The 17,671-nt window shown below is 42.8% G+C and overlaps 1 protein-coding gene across 1 annotated transcript in view; it reads left to right on the top strand.

Annotated features, from left to right (window-relative positions):
* The first annotated feature begins 1,474 nt into the window (after positions 1-1,474).
* The window catches only part of capn2l (calpain 2, (m/II) large subunit, like), a 50,949-nt gene continuing 34,752 nt past the window's right edge, over positions 1,475-17,671 (top strand). The window contains exon 1 of the mRNA XM_028820971.2: positions 1,475-1,894. Coding sequence (XP_028676804.1) covers positions 1,658-1,894 — 237 coding nt within the window. The 5' untranslated portion in view covers positions 1,475-1,657. The remainder of the gene's footprint in view (positions 1,895-17,671) is intronic.

Below are 17,671 nucleotides of genomic sequence, written 5' to 3'. Positions count from 1 at the left end.
GATGTGCTAGAACCAGCCATGGAATGTTGAATTAAATAAGTCAAGTGATTGTAGCTGTACTGTATAGTACAATGGTTAGTGATGGGGGGAGCTAGTAAATTAAACAGACTTCAAGATGAAGATTACACTGTGCTACATTAACGACGAAATAACTACGAGGTAAAAGTCAAAATCTTGAGATCAAAGTTGAAATTTCGATGAAATAAAATATGAGATTAAAGATGAAATTTCAACAAAATAAACTATGAGATTAAACTCGAATTTGGTTTTTTTTATTAATTCTATTGTAATCATTCCATACATATAGATCGATTTTTACAAAAAATAGGATTGAAAGCAAATCAAACCCCACCCTTGAGAAGGAGAGCATACCCAAAGGAGTAATACTTCAGGCTTGAAAATATGCCTAAATTATTGAGTTTAATAGGGAAAAAAAAGATAAATGGAGAAGGAAAAGAAAATTCTTATTCTAAAATATTATTGATTAAATCCTGCCAGGTTTTGAAAAAATTCTGTACAGATCCCCTAACTGAGAATTTGATTTTTTCCAATTTTAAATAATATAAAACATCGGTTTCCCACTGACTTATTAGAGGAGAGTTAAGATTCTTCGAATTTTTGAGGTTTTTAATTTTGTAGTTTATTTCATCAAAATATCCACTTTAATCCCAAAATTTCCCAATCTCCCAATGTAACCTGTAAAATGTAATATGGGTGCTTTAATGTATTTCATCATGAAATTGATTATCACGTATAAATCTTAGTATTGTAAATGTTCCGAAGGATGTAATGTCATAGAATATTGTGTTCTGTGTGGCGATCACTGCCTTTGTTGTAAGAGGAAGCAAGTATGATTAACAACTGAGTCGTTAACGCGCCATGGGGTTTGAGAAACTGTAGTTAAACATCGATTTTAAGATTGAGTGTACGACATTCAACTTTAACGATGAAATATGGGACGAGATTAAAGTAGACTTTGGGAGATTCGAGTGGAAATTTTTATTTCAATCCCGAAATAGAACCTTTTTTCTTCACTGTGTCCCAACTTTTTTTTTCTTCTTCCCTGTGGCCCAAATACGCCTCCGTACTCTAAGGATCTCAAATCTGGAACCGTAAGCTTGAGTTTTGGTAAGTCACGAAATGGCCTGAGCGTCCCGTCCTGGCAAAGGCAGCCTTGATTTGCTTACCAAGTAACAGATGCGCGCACACGTATAAAATCCAAGGGTCGGATGCGCACCTGGCGCAGATTTGTTTTACTCAACAATCCATTTTCTTTAAAATTCACAACATAAATGAGTACATTTTGATAAAGTATATTAAATGTACTGTATATATTTGTGGCGGAGTTAAATAGTTAAATTTATTAAGCACGAAAAGCGGTCCTTACTTGAATAAAGCGTCTCGTGGCTCACTTCTGTTATCTTTGAAGGAGCTCGAAGACGCAAATGGACTGAGGGCGCGTGTGCGCGCACGCGCGGGGAGAAGGCGGTGGCTGGCGCCGTGTCCGCGTCACTCGGGCTCGTGCCAGCTGACAGCAAACGCTACTCCCTGTATCTCCGGCGCGGCACGCCCCACCCTGCGCATTAAACTTCATGCCGCGGATGCTAAAGAAACTCACAGACACACCGCAGGGACAACACTAACTCGAGTGAGGAGAATGTCGGGTATCGCCTCCAAGATCCAGCACCAGCGGGCTCTTGCAGCCGGGGTGGGCAGCAACTATAATGCAGTCAAGTACCTGGGCCAGGACTTCGAGGCGCTCCGGCAGCAGTGCCTGCAGTCCGGCAAGCTCTTCTGCGACGACACCTTCCCTGCCCATCCGACCGTGCTGGGCTTCAGAGAGCTGGCGCCGAACTCGTCTAAAACGCGGGGTGTCACCTGGAAACGACCCACGGTAAGCGACAGTCTCCTTTGCCTTGGCGCCATCCTCTCCCCCCGTATCGCGTTTCTTAGCAAATAAAAGCACTGTTGTAAGTCGCTCTGGATAAGAGCGTCTGCTAAATGTTGCAAATGTAAATGTAAAAAACACACTGAAGTATGTGGATTTGTGGCATGAATTTAAGAGTCTACGTATATTTAAAAGCCGTGGTTAAACTACATAGAGCAATAATAAAAAAGAAAAACAAATAGTTTTCAGCGTCCTTGACCCACGCAGAACTACGTTGCACCACACCCTCACAGACTCGATTTTTCCATCCCATTATAACGGAAATCCCTGCTGCCCGGTGCTACAGATGGTTCTGCCAAAGCGCTGCGTGATTAAGACGTCGGGTATGTGGGGTTGAAACACACACGCCGGGGAGGACCGAGGCTGACTTTTCGTGACGTCCTTGTCCTTAGTAAAACTGCAAAAAAAAAATAACACGGAGCCCTAATTGCTAGTAAACGGTGCCTTCCCGTTTAAATGCAGAGGAAAGCGGGGCCATTAAAGGCGAAGTCGTTGCATTTTACAGTAGTCCGGAACCAAGTTTTGAAACTGGATGATGACTTTTTTTCAAACAGCATTGAGACGTTAACAAAATGACACCTTTTATTAGCTAAATAAAAAGATTACAACATGCAAGCTTTCGAGGTAACTCAGGCCGCTTCTTGCAATCATTACATCTTACCTGAAGAAGGAGCCTGAGTTGCCTCTAAAGCTTGCAAATTGTAATCTTTTTAGTTAGCTAATAAAAGGTGTCATTTTGCTTGATTTCTCATTACCTTCATAATGGCTAACATGGTACAACACCCTAAAACTTCAAACAGTATGAATCCATCTGTCCATCCATCCATCTTCCTTCTTTGTCGTCTTCTTCTTCATCCCTTCCCTCTACTCCAAACAGCTCTGTCCCACACCTCCTCGCTAGTCAAGCCTTTTCCTTCAGATTTTCTTGTACTTTGGCCACCCTTGTTTTCTTTTCCCTGTGCCTTCACTTCCATCATTCTTTTGCCCACATATTCATTGTCTCTCCTCATCACATGTCCACACCTCTTCAGTCTACTTTCCTGCACTTTTGTAGATATTTCTCCTGTTTTTCTTGCACCTCTGATTGTCTCGTTTCTTATTTTGTCCTTTTTTGTAACTCCACTCATCCGTCTGCACATTCTCATTTCTGCCACATCTAACTTCTTCTCCTCTGCTCCCTTTCTTGCCCTTGCCTCAGCGCCATTAATCATTGCTGGTCTTACCACTGTCTTAAAAACCTCACCTTTAACCTTCATCTTAATTCTTTGATCACAGAATGCTCCTGATACCTTCACACTTCACTCTATGGGTTATCTCTACATGTAGGTTTCCATCTCAGGCAGACAATTGTAACAGATGAAGGTAGAGTCCTGGAGACCTCGGCTAACTGGCTGCCAACCTCCTCCTGGACATTCTAGTTGAGTCTGTGCTGGGACATCCAGCCTGAAAACCAAATCTTTACATCTGATGCTTCCAAGGCTTGTAATATCTCAGCAGATTCTTCTGAATGTATAGACTATTCACAAAGGGTGGTGCTCTACGCATCCAGCTGCAGACAGACACTCTCACGTCTTGAGTAAGGCCACGTGGTGCACCATGCCCTGCTTTGAATGGTCCATCCAACTCCATTAATACAATTCAGTGTCTCGAGGAGCCAGAGCTCATTCTAGCAGTTATCAGGTACAAACAGGAACAAACATTGGAAGGGGTGCTTGACCAATGCATCAGCCTACCCACTGTTGCTCAATATGAGAAATCCATGATCACAAATTTAGGTGTGGAAATGGAGTCTACTTTAAAACTTGATAGCCACGTGAACGCAGTGGTAAAATCTTCCTTTTTCCATTTCAGGCAGCTGTCAAAAATCAAGCCTGTTTTGTCTAAACACAACCTTGAAACAGTGATACATGGTTTTATAATCTCTCGTCTAGATTACTGCAGTGCACTTCTTTTTGGAATTAGCCAGGCCTCCATTGCTCGCCTACAGCCCTTTGCAAAATGCCGCTGCTCGATTTTTCAACTGGTACAAGCAAGGATGAGAACGTTACCCCAATTTTGCCTTCACTTCACTGGTTTCCAGTTCATTTTCGAATCCATTTTCAGATCTTTGTATTTGTTTTTAAATCCTTTAATGGTTGTGCCCCATTTTATCTCTCAGAGCTGCTGCACCCTTATGTACCGTCTCGCTCTCTCAGGTCAGCAGACCAGATGCTTTTACTTATTCCTAAGACACAATGCAAATGTAGAGGTGATTGGGCTCTTTCAGTTGCAGCTCCAAAACTCTGGAACGATTTGCCATTGCACGTTAGGTAGGCTTCTTCGCTTGCTGTCTTTAAATCTTATTTAAAAACACACTTTTACTCCCTGGCCTTTAACCCAGTGTGAGATGTTGACTATCTGTGTACTTTTTTATTGTGAATTTCTTCAGCTCTTCTGTGTTTCTGTTTCTTTTACCCTTTGGTTATTGTGTGTCTTATATGTTGAGTTTTATTGTACAGCACTTTGGTCAACCTTTATAAATAAATCGATCAATGGAAGGCAAGTGTATGCAAACCTAGGCAGTAAGGAGTCGGTGGTGAACGTAACACACATGTTTTGTGCTTTTATCGAGAAAAAGAGCTTTCCTGAGGCAGCGAGAGCCGTGCAGTTCATCCAGAGAGGGTAAAGAACAGCCAATGATCTCCTGGGCAGTCTTTACAACCCGCTGAAGTGTTTTTCTCTGCGCTGTTGTGCAGCTGGAAAACTCCACGCAGAGGCAGTAGCACAGGATACTCTCGATAGAGCAGCGACAGAAGGACACCAGCAGTTTTTGGGGGATGTTATTTTTCCTGAGGACTCTCAGGAAATAAAGTCTCTGCTGAGCCTTCTTCGCCAGCTCTCTGCTGTGTTCACACCCCAGGACAGGTCTTCCATGATGTGGACTCCCAGGAAGCGGAAGTCGGACACCCTCTCCACACAGTCCCCTCTGATGTAGAGTCATTTGATGTCCGTTTTTCTTTTTCCTGAAGTCCACAATGAGCTCCTTGGTCTTAATTGTGTTCAGGAGCAGGTTGTTGTCAGTGCACCGTGCTGTCAGCCGCTCCACTTCGTCCCTGTAGGTGGACTCATCCTCCCCAGAGATGAGCCCCACCACAGTGGTGTCGTCTGCGAATTTGACGATGATGTTGCTGTGGTGGTGTTTCCTTAAGAGGCATTAGCTCTCCGGAAATGTGTTCTTTTCAATTGCAGCGTTTTAATTAACCTGAATTTAAATAATTATAAATTAAAAAGGTGTTATCCCCACCCCCCAGCATGCAATATGGCGGTCACAAGATTACATGAGAAGTATAAGGATAACTTAGCTTTGTTTAATATCGGCTTACGCGGTAATACAGACAGAGTCTGTCATAAGCTTCCCATCAAGAATGTGGGAGTCTTGATCTACGCAGTCTGCCATCTTTCGTTGCCACGCTGAAAGGATTTTCCAGACAGAGGACATAATCTTCCGTCCGTTTAGCTTTGAGTGTCTTGACAGCAGTACAAGCCTTATATACTGGTCTCTCCATGTGGAGGCTCTCTCTGGTCTCCAAACAAGGAAAGGAAAGGAATCAAACCCCACCTTCAAAAATACAGGAATAGCACAATGCCTACTTGCAGTTCTCATTCTCCCAACAAGGAAAGAGGATTTTGTGCTGACAGAGGACAGAAATATACTAGTCTTTAGGCTGACTATTCAATTCTCCAGTTGTCTTGGGCTCTCTAGTCCTGTGCTTGGCTCGGTAAGCCCCTGCGTTCCATACTTGGTCTGCCTGTATGAATGAATCCATAACAGTGTGCACAGACACAGTGACATTAAGTTTAATATTATAACAAATGGGCAGAGGCGCAGTCATGTGTGTACAGCATGAAGAGCAGGGGGCTCAGCACACAGCCCTGAGGAGAGTCGGTGCTGATGCTGATGGCCAAGGAGATGTGAGGGCGCACCCTAACCCTTTGTGTGTGGTCTGTCAGGAACTCTTTAATCCATAGACAGGTGGAATACGGGAGTCCCAGGGCTAGCAGCTTGCACACCAATCTGTGAGGGAGGATGGTGTTAAAAGCAGAGCTACAATCAATAGAGGAGATGTGCGTAGCTCCCCTGGTGCTCCAGATGGAACAGGGTAGCATGGAGAGCAGAGCTATTGTGTGTGGCGCAGTTTAAGAACACGTACAATTATAAATCAAACAACACGGCCGCAAAGCCCCTGCAGCGTTTGAACGTTTAGTCGCAGTCAGTTTATTAATTTGAGTTTAACCGACTGTTAATTGAGTTTCTTTTTTTCAGTTCGATTACAAACCATAGCTCCCTCTTGGCAAGTTCAGAGATGTTCAGCTGCCCAAGTTTTATTCCTCATAACGGTGGAGGCAGAACCTTCTGGCTTTTACTGCACAGAGCTCAATTCAGTCGTTTGCTGCTTTGTTTAATTTCACTAGCTTGTTCACTTCTGATTTTCTACTTTTTTTTTTTGTCTTAACTATTAGATATCAATTAACAAATGATCATTTTGCATCCAGCTGTGTTTGACAAAGGCTTCCAAATGGTGCACAAATAGTTCAAATGCAGCCACCAGATAGACACTCCGGCACTAGCATGAATCGTGAGAAAAATACTTGACGGTCCAAAGTGTCTTCGTTTTAAAGATTTTAATGAAATTCAAAGCAAACCGTTCATGCAAGAAAGTGAGAAAACACAACAAAGGAAATGAGAAAAGAAAAACTTGTGAGATTCTGCTTAAATATCTACAGTAGGTTACATTCCTTAAGGTTTCTATGTGTTATTCTATGCAACGGACGGTCAGCAAACTCTATACCCTTCATATCTCTCTGTCTGACTGTTCCTGTTTCTGCCCAGCTGTTTGTCTTCAGTCTATGGGCAATTCTACTGCCACACAGACTTTAGATTATAAATATTCCATTTTCTGTAACTTATAGGGGTCTTCTGTTATCTATGTTAAGCTTCATCATATTCACGTTCAGGCAGACTAAGGGAAATTTACCATTAACATCAACTTAAAGGGTTTGGTTATTACAATGATTGTTCATGAAAAACTAGATGTTTAAGAAATAACTATTGGAAAAACATGAGGAAATGAAGGTCTAATATATTTTCTTTTTTCAGAAAAATAAAATATTCGTTGTGACAATAGATGGCGCTCTACCAGCGTTTAACCTAATACAGACAGATACAGGAGGCACACTTATAAAAATGCAAGTTTTATTTTTGTTTCTTCACTTGTGGGCAACGTCTTCCCTGTTCCCACAAGTACACAACACAGTCCCAAACATAAGCGCAATCCCAACACTTTCCTTCTCTTATTCTTTTTCTTTCTCCCTCCACTCGTCCTCGGCAAGCTTCATCTCCCTCCTCCTGACTCTGGCTCCTGGAGTGGAGACTGCTAGCTCCTTTTATAACGCCCCCCCCCCCCCCCAGAAGTGCTCCAGGTGCTCATTGACTTACTTCTGGCAGCTCTTCCAGGTGTGGTGGAAAATCCACCCAAGAGGGCTCAGCAGCTGTTGTAGCACCCACTGGCGGCACCGTCGGATCCCAACAGGGCTGTAGGTAACTCCAACTTCCATGAAGTTCTACGGGAATCCGAGGCACCACTGCAACCCATGAGGGCTGCCATCTAATGTGCCAGGGGAGGTACTGTGCTGCCCATGCTTGCTCCCCCGGTCCCCTCAGTGAAGAGGCATTCCCTGTGACATCATCCTAACCCGCTTATCTAGAGTAGCGTTGTAGGGCAGCTGGAGTGTATCCAAGCAAGAGTCGGGCACAGCGCAGGAACAATCCCTAGATGTGGCACCAGTGCACCGCAGGGTGAACACACACACAATACAATACAATACAATTTATTTTTTGTATAGCCCAAAATCACACAAGAAGTGCCACAGTGAGCTTTAACAGGCCCTGCCTCTTGACAGCCCCCCAGCCTCGACTCTCTAAGAAGACAAGGAAAAACTCCCAAAAAAAAACCCTTGTAGGGAAAAAATGGAAGAAACCTTGGGAAAGGCAGTTCAAAGAGAGACCCCTTTCCAGGTAGGCTGGGCGTGCAGTGGGTGTCAAAAGAAGGGGGTCAATACAATATAATACACAGAACAGAACAAATCCTCAATACAGTATAAAAATAAAAAATTTACAAGTATGGAGCAGAATTTAACAGTAGATGGTATCACATAATATGATTTGGATTTGTTTAGAGTCCTGGAGACCTCGGCCATCAAGCTGCCTCCCCCATTTGGGCATTCCACAGTTGAAACAGCGCTGGGCCAGCCAATACAATGAAAGGACCCCTCTACTCCATGATTCCCGTGATCCTCCATCAGGGATGACTTTACCTTAGGCAGGCAAAACAATTTGGCAGGTGGGCCGTGGCACCAAGTGCCACATTTGAGTACCGAGAAGAGAAACAATGTTTGAGGGTTAGTAACAAATTATAACTATCATGTTAGCACTAATGACTAACAACAGAGATGCAGTCTGTACAGTTAATCAGCAGCTCTAGTCAGGGTGTGCTAAACTGAAGTAGTGAGTCTTTAAAAGCTGAGACTGAAGGGGCATCTCTTATAGTAGCAAGCAGACCATTCCACAGTTTAGGGGCCCTGTAACTAAAAACCCGACCTCCCACTGTTATTTTTTTTAAAACACACGCACACACACATACACACGCACACGGGACAATTTAGCATTGCCTAACCTACTTGTCTTTGGACTGTGGTAGGAAACCAGAGCACTTTGGGGGGGGGGGGACCCACATGGACATGGGGAAAACAAGCAAGCTGTACACAAGGAGCACCTGGGATGTGAATTCCGGTCTCCTTATTGCGAGGGAGCAGTGCCACTGTGACACCCATCATCCCTAGTATACAGAATAACATTACTGGTATAGTTACACATGACCACTCAAGGTCCATTCTGACTGAACTGAATCCGAATAGTAATGAGGTCAGGCATCTAGTGGATGTGCTCTAGTAATTACAGGATTTGGCCTCTAGTTAAATTGACTGTAACGGCTGTGTAAGCAGGGTTGTAAAGTTCTCAACTAGAGACTGAACTGAGAACTTCTGCTCACCGAAGATTGTGAGAACACTTCAGTATCGTTGTAAATTGTATGATGTGGGGCCTTCACTGCCAGCCATTTCTGAGACTATAAATGTAGAGCTGGGTTAGCCGGCTGATGAAATATATTCAGTTAATAGAAAAGGTGGAGTTAAGAAATCAGTTGGAAGAAAAATCTGTAAGCTCTGCAGGTCCAGGGTTGTCTAGAGTGTCAGGATGAAATTGAGAAATAAAATATAAAGGTAATGCTTGGTTTGTTGACCTCCACATCATTGATTTACTTGCCCAGTGATTTCTGTAATATGTTTAGAAGTTCTAGTGTGATGATGTTGTTTTTATTTTTTTACTTTTGTTACTATGTGATTGCCCCACTGGTGTTGATTGTTATGCCATCCAGCGCAGTTACCCTGGTGACAAAACATACATGCTGTGTGAATCGAATGTAATGGCAGTGGAAGTCGATGTTTAAATAATGTGTCATTTAAATGTGTCAGCATCCCTGAAGAAACCACAAGAAAATATGCCAAGTCACCACTGAGGACACCCCCAGGTGGGATTCAAGTTTTATGAGTTGCCAGTGCTGCACATTACAGAACACGTAGGAAATGAAGTTAAAGCAAATTGTTTTACAACAAAAAAGGGACAGTTTATAATCTGAAGTGGATATAGAAATCTGTGGAAAGGGAAGTGAAGTGAATTTCACAAGGACATCAGTATGCAGATATAACTATCAGCATGCCCTGTGTGTGAGTATTCGTGTACAAGTGTGTTGTGACCGGTGGACAGACTGTGAGAGAGAACTAGTAAAAAAAATAGTTGGGGCAGCAACCAGGCTATCCTGTTTAATTGAAGGCATTGCCAAAACAAAAAAATGAAACAGAAAAAAATGTCAGTGTTTCTGCACATGCAAATGGTCAAAACAATGGCCAGCCTGGTCGATTTAATCATAAACAAATTGAAGCTGTGCTATAGGGAGCTCCATCTCCTTCGCTGTCTGGACTCGGAATGAGCCGCCATCCTCTCGGGTGGCCTGGTTTTATTGTGCCTTGGGTGGAAGGGGCGGAGCCATCTGGGAGCTGAAGGTGGGTGTTAGCCATCAACCTGGGGCTGCCTGTCTGAACTGCAGAAGGGAATGAAGGCGGTGTTAGTGACATGTGCTTAATGTCAACCTGCTCTCATCTGTGAAGTGAACGTGGAGCCAATGACGGATCTTCCAATTGTGGTATTCTCTGGCGAATGCCAGTCAAACTGTATGGTGCAGGGCACATTAGGCCCTCTCACCACCTTCGTAGAGTCTGTTTCTGACAGTTTGGTCAGAAACATGCACACCAGTAGCCAGCTGGAGGTCATTTTGTAGGGCTCTGGCAGTACTCCTCATGTTCCTCCTTAAACAAAGGAGCAGATACCAGCACTGCTGTTGGGTTGATGCCCTTCTATAGCCATGCCCAGCTCTCTTCATGTAACGGTCGGTCTCCTGGTATCTCCTCCATGCTCTTGAGACTGTGCTGGGAGACGTAGAGACCCTTCTTGTGACGGCATGTGTGGTTGTGCCTTCCTAGAGGTTCTGGACTACCTGTGCAACCTGAATTGGCTGCTACCAGTAGTGACAACACCACTAGTAAACACAAAGGTAGAATCAGTCAGGTACGATAAGGAGAGAACAATTGTTTGTGGCCACCATCTGTAAAACTATTCCCTTTTTTGGGATTGTCTTGCTGTTGCCTCTCCATTGCACCTGCCGTCACTTTCATTTGAACCAAAGCAGGTGAAGATGATTCACAGTCGCTTCTGCTTCTTAACTGGGCAGACTGACATCCCAAAAGCTTAACTGACTTGGTGTTAAACTGTGATGATTAAGTGTTCCCTTCATTCTTTGAACAGTGTATATAAAAATGTATATACTGTATGTAAAATGTGTGTGTACTAATATATATATATATATATATATATATATATATATATATATATATATATATATATATATATATATATATATACATAATACAATACAAGGGGAGTCCAGCTAAAGTTAGACAATGGGATTTATGGAACGAACCTTCACAAAACTCATCACGTTATGACCTTGGCCAATTATTACACTTCTGATCCATCTTTTTTGATTCCATCTCACTTTAAACTGCTGCCGTACACTGGCCTCACTACAGTATTGGTGTGAGGGTAGGGAAGGTTATGCTCATTGTTGGCCTGAAACTAACAATAAACAAATTAAAGTAAAGGGGGGGACGGTATGACAGCAAAAACGGAAAAGCAGTACCAGCTTTGAACTTCAGTAGCAGTCACTTTTCAGTCCACCTGTATTTTGTGTGACTGACCACCTCCTGCAGGTACCACTACTTTACATGTCTGACACCCAGAGCAAAAGAGTCTCTGAATCTGCACTTGTTAGATGTTATTCCATTCTGACAGAAGGGCCTGGCAAAGTTCTGACTGTCAGAATTTCGTGTTCTCAGTGGTATAGCATTAAGGTCAGGAAAGACGGCAAGCCTGAGCAACACCTAAACTTCACCTTTCTTCACCACAGTTGTGTCCACAGCAGCTACGTGTGGCCTGGTGGTGTTCTGCTGAGGGTCAGACTTCTAGGAAGTGTGGCAAATACTCAAAGATGCGAAGCAAGAAGCCTGTTCATCACTGTCCTGTCACTGGATGCGGACGTTTGTGTCTGGCAGCAGTTCAAGTGGTCGGTCGATCTGAAAAGACAGTCTTGTGTTGGTCCTGCTCTGATGTGGTCAATTGAGGATCCCAAATCTTTAGCAATCTTATGTCCTGCTGGTCTGCTGAAAACCTGATTGTAGTTGGGACCCAATTGAGTGGCTTAAGGGTAAGTCTGTTATTTCTTCACAAACATGAACATATATGCATTTGCCATGAAGAATGATTCAATTCAATTCAATTTTATTTGTCATTCAGCAGAACATCCAAGATGTGCTGCAGAACGAAAATACGATGCACAAGACATTAATAAAAACACATAGTTAAAATCAGCCTACAATAAAATACTAGAATGCTTCATTTAAAAGACGAACGGCAGTAGGAAAAAAACTGTTTTTAAACCTGGTAGTTCTACATTTCAGGCTGCAGTACCTTCTGCTTGAGGGCATGAGGGAAAAGAGTTCAGAGGCAGGATAAGTTGGGTCTCTAGAAATCTGCACAGCTCTGGCCAGACAGCGTTGTTTTGCCAAATCTTGTACATTTGGCAACGGGGCTCCAATGATCCTCTCCGCAGCCCTCACCACTTTCCTCAGTGCTTTCCAGTCCGAAGCGCTGCAGCTCTCCTGCCACAGAGAGCTGCTGCTGGTTAGCACGCTCTCTATGGTCCCTCTGTAAAAAGTGGTGAGGACTGACTTACTGAGATGGGCCCTCTTTAGCCTCCGCAGAAAGATCAAGCGCTGGTGAGCTTTCTTGATGACGGAGGAGGTGTGCAGGGACCAGGTGAGGTTGTTCGTCACATTAACTCCCAGGAACTTAGTAGACTGCACAATTTCCACAGCAGTGTTCTTAATGTAGACCGGGATGTGTATCAGCTGTTTCTTACTGAAGTCGATCACCAGTTCTTTTGTTTTTTCGACATTCAGTATCAGATTGTTTTTATCACACCATTCCACAAATGACTTCACCTCCTCTCTGTAATCCCCCTCCCCGTCACCTCGAATGAGACCCACCACTGTCGTGTCGTCCGCATACTTAATAATTTGGTTTGTGCTGAACTTGGCACAACAATGATGTCCTAAAGTTAAGTTTTCCATACATTTTAAAAAATTCATATCCAGCCCTGGCATTTTACAATGAACCCTTTGGAGCACAAGGCTCTAGTGGAAGATAAAAGCATAAAAACTTACCAAATATGTCCTCTTTGAGTTTGGATAAAAGATTTCAATGCCTTCTATGTTGCTGAGGCGTGTTTGAGACAACAAAAGGGATCTGAAAATAATCGTTTGATCACATGTTCCTAGTACTGTTTCTCTTGAGTTAAGGATAAGTTTTCTATTTGCTTGTATGAGCTCTCACATAAAAAACAGAAGTACATCAAAACAAAACCAACCACATGGTGCAATGAGTTTACTGTGATTTGGTCTTTTGAGTTGGTAAAGCAGAGCAGCTGGAGTTCTAGGGCATGGCTGTAGAAAGCACTTCTGGGACAAGCATATGTCCCAGAAAGTAAGAATTCCAAACCCCACCAGCTTCCCCTGTAGTACCCACAGAACCCAACAGGGTTGGCCCACGGGACTACAGTTCCCAGCCTACCCTGCATCTGTCCAACAGGTACCGAGGCCCAGTGACACTGTCATCTAGCTTGTCAGGGGAGTATGTAGTCTTTATATATTGTCTCCCATAGTCTCTCCATTATATTGGCCTCCAGGCCAGGTAAGGGTCTTTAGTCCATTCGCTCCATACGTCAGTGTAAGCATGCTGTTCATTGAGGTATATATGTTTAGCCGCAAGCACATAATGGCTATTTGGAGGAGCAGACTATTTGCCTTAATGAACAGATTCACCTAATAAAGCGGCCACTAAAGTCCATTCAGACGTGATTAGGTTTACACCAGGAGGTGGTGTGAAGTCATTTTTTCTGGAAGGCCCCAGTAATTTTAGTACCAGCCAAATCACTTATGTCAGTATCGTTTTCACGGACTTCGTGTTCACATCTCAGTAAAAATTACGTAGACTTTTACCCTTTTGTAAAAAGGCTATGAAAAATAACCCCAGGTTAATCTAGTCCCGTTAAATTCTGTCATTTGAGCGGTTCGAATGGGACTAAAGTTACAGAGGTCCTCCAGTAATAATTGATATGTCTAGTGCCTGAAGTGGAGGGAAAAAAGAACTCTCAGTTTACTCCTTAATATACACGCTGAATGGCATCGGGTGGGGAGTGTTATTTCCCCTCGGAGGTCCATTGGCGTGCTGATATACACGATTTATATTGAAAAGTGGGTGGATGTGGGGCTGTCACTGACTTATTGTTCTTACAAATAAAAGTTGGTAATGTGGTCCAAACTGACAGTATGCAGACATTAACTAAAGGGAACTGGAAAATGCTGGCAGTGATGGTAAATCACTGAGTTTACCTCGCCTCCTGTTGTAAAACTAATCCCGTCCAATTAAGGCTTACGTGTGCGTGTAGGTTTATAGCCCCCCATGCACAGTCCCTGTTCAATTCTTTATTACTTTTCCCTCCTTGGTCTCACAACCATATATGCTGTCCAGTGAGCTGAGACGATGACTGAACTCCTTCGGTCCTGTGTCTCTTCAGAGAATTCTTGGGTACCACTGATTTGACTTTGGGTTGAATAAGCCACTGCTCATGAAGTCCCAAATGAAGCACGTTACCTGCATTGTGAAGGAGCGTCAGAGGGAGCACTACGGCCAAGTGGAGCAAATCCCCAGTGGTGATCTGGCTTGCAGGATCCTCATTGTTGAGGACCCGAGCGTCTGGACCAGGCCAAGGGGACGCCCTCATAACAATTGGCAACGGCAGAAAGAGGGTCATTTTCCGGAAGGTGGGACTGGACTACGTCTCCCTGAGGGGTGTCCAACCAGGATCCCGTGCTGTTTCGTCTTGTGGTGGTATACCAGTGCATGCTCCTCAACCTGACTGACCACCTTTGTCTTCAATGTTAAAGTTGATCTACATTCTGCACATCTCTTAATTGTGGCATTTGAAAGGTGCTGGCCCTCCTCCACATTGACTGCCCAAAGGTATATTGTAGTATATGGTTAAAAATTCAGTGATAGCAGGATACTTGATTTTGAGGTTTTCTGTATTGATGCTGATTTTGTTCTAAAGCAAGAAGCATGCAGTACCAACCACAAATGCTAGAAAGTCCAGTTTGCCTGTTTTAGTACACAGAATCTACTCTTATATACTTAACTTAGCTTGTGCCACCACCATCTACTCTAAGTACCATGATGTTCCAAAAATGATGGATGGATTAAAAGCCAGAAGTCTGTATGACCATCAGCATCAAGTGACTCCGTGAGAACCCTAACTACAAAAAGGACTATTTCATTTATGTTAGGTAGAATGCCCAGAAGGGACTGGGTGGTCTCGTGGCCTGGAACCCCTGCAGATTTTATTTTTTTCTCCAGCTTTCTGGAGTTTTTTTTTTTGTTTTTTCTGTCCACCCTGGCCATCGGACCGTACTTTTTTTCTATGTTAACTAATGTTGTCTTATTTTAATTTCTTGTCTGTTATTTTTCTTTTCTTCATTATGTAAAGCACTTTGAGCTACCTTTTTATGAAAGTGTGCTATATAAATAAATGTTGTTGTTGTTAACATAATCAGCAATCTAGAATACTCCTTTCAAATTCAGGCCCACAGACATCTGACCGTTCATCATATGCTGTATATCTCAGTGTAGGAAAGTTTTGTTTAAAGAAAAATGCCTCTTGTTAAGCTGTTCAAAGGGGTCTAGTAGTTTTTGTTATTTTCCAGGTGAGCCAAGGTGTGTTCTTCTGGATGAAGGCAGGTAATGTTTCATCATCAAGGGAAAAAATGTAAAGGGTGTGTGCATTTTTAAGTGATTAGAATTAAGATCATATGAGCAGAGGCCGGAACTCTTTTGAGCTGCCAATGAACTCCTCTGATATTGCGGAGGACAACCCAAGCATGCTGTTCTGAGTGGAACTGCAAGGATATCTAGGGTGTGGTGTGCCACATCAAAAAAAAAAAAAAAAGAGCGAGAAACAAAAATCAGCTTTTAGGAAAAGATGACAAGTGAGTGGGTGCTTTTTTTTTTTTTTTTTTTTTTAAGCGAGAATTGGAGTCTATAAAGTGAGCTGTGCTCACTGAAGCTAACAGTGTTTTAGGCCTGAACTTGGCAGAAGGGGCTACAAGAGTGTGCTTTACTGGACTGAACAGATTGACGTAGGCATGGCTAATAAAAACAGCAATGGGAAGACACACTGCATTAACACTCGCGGCTGTCAAACACCGATCCTGGAGGGGCACCGTGGCTGCAAGTTCTCGTTCCGCCCTCTTTGTTAATTACTAGCCAATTACTATTGATAACACTAGCAGTAGAGTGTTGTACTGTGTTAGTCATAGATTGATCCAGGAGAAAGTAGGGTGAAATGGCACCTTGCCTGATGAAAGGGCCTTAGCTGCCTCGAAAGCTTCATTTGTAATCTATTTAGTTAGCCAATAAAAGGTGTCATTTCACCCTACTTTCAAAAATATAGTTTTTGTTTACTACTGGGAACTTCAGAGCAGCTCTTTATTAAATTTTTTACACTGATTTTCATATATGAAATCGGAATTAAGCTAGCACTTCAAGTTTTTGAGATACACGTCATTACCATTTTGACACATTTGAATATCAATATAATATATCAACACAATATCTGGAGTTTGGACTCTGTCCCACCAAAATTGTTTGAATGTGTTTATTCTGAAAACAAACCCAGAGACACTTTAAAACATGATTATGTCAATTGACCTCAATGTAAAAGCGAGGTCAGTGTGCTCAGAATTGTCTGAGGCTCTCGCTTTTGTGCTTGTACTGCACATCCGTCTCTCTTTGCATGAACCAACAGCAGTCACCCATCATGCTCGGAATAAATTTTTCCCGATACCGGTTTTCCATCACCTTTATATCTTGATGAAATCTTTCCCCATGCTCATCACTGACATCGCTTAGATTTGGTGGAAAAAAGTCGAGATGAGAATGTAAAAAATGCGTCTTCAGTGACATTCTGGCTCCCGTAAGCTAATATACTTTCAGCATATTCTCCACAAGCTCAGTATAATTCTCTGCTCTGTGACTGTCAAGAAAATTCTGGACAACCTGCACGAATGAGGGTGCTGATTCAGTTGGCTTCAGTTTCCTTTTGAACTCATCGTCAAGCATCAGTTCACGGATTTTAGGGCCAACAAAAACACCTTCCTTAATTTTGGCTTCATTTTTCTCGAGACCAAACTTATTTCTTAAATGATGAAGCGCATCGCCTTTACAGTCCAGTCACCCTAGTTGTCCAAGACCTGGAACATCATAACTAAAAAATGGGACGTGCTGGATGAAAACGGTTTTCAGATTTGGAGTCAGCAAGTGAAATTTGTTAAAGCACAGGTGAAAGAATCCCAGCAGCAAAATGCTTGCTGACCAGTGTAAAGAAACACTTCTTTTTTACCTTAATTTTCATTGACCTGCTTTGTAAGACCCAGAACCCTTAATTGTAATAATTAATAATAATGCAAAGTGAGCCAACACAACAAGCAAACCTGATCTGATTTGTACCTGTGTGTCCATCAGGTGAACGCCTGAGAAATATCAGTCTGTTTTGGTGCAGAAAACATTTTTATGGTGCACCCTGGATAAAAGAAAATCAACACTTATGAAAATGTCTGGTGTATGAAGGTTAGCACCAGCAAGCCATGGAATTAAATAACTGGTTTCACTGACAACAGGAATAAGAAACTGCTTCGATCTTGAGGTCTCCATCATGGCAGATGATTTGTTAGCTCACTTTGCATCTGGTTTTTGTTTAGCTGCTGGTTCATAAAATAGAAAGAATTAAGAGTTCCATGGCTTAACAAGCAAGTCTATTAAAGTTAACCAAAAGGAGGCTATTCAGTCACAAGCAGTAACTGGTCACTGATGGAGAAAGTGACAGTGTGGAATAGCGGATCCGC

The sequence above is a fragment of the Erpetoichthys calabaricus genome, chromosome 15, assembly GCF_900747795.2.
Source record: "Erpetoichthys calabaricus chromosome 15, fErpCal1.3, whole genome shotgun sequence".
NCBI classification, from domain to species: domain Eukaryota; kingdom Metazoa; phylum Chordata; class Cladistia; order Polypteriformes; family Polypteridae; genus Erpetoichthys; species Erpetoichthys calabaricus.
Note: the sequence above shows the minus strand (reverse complement) of the source record. Positions and strands in the feature narration are given on the sequence as shown.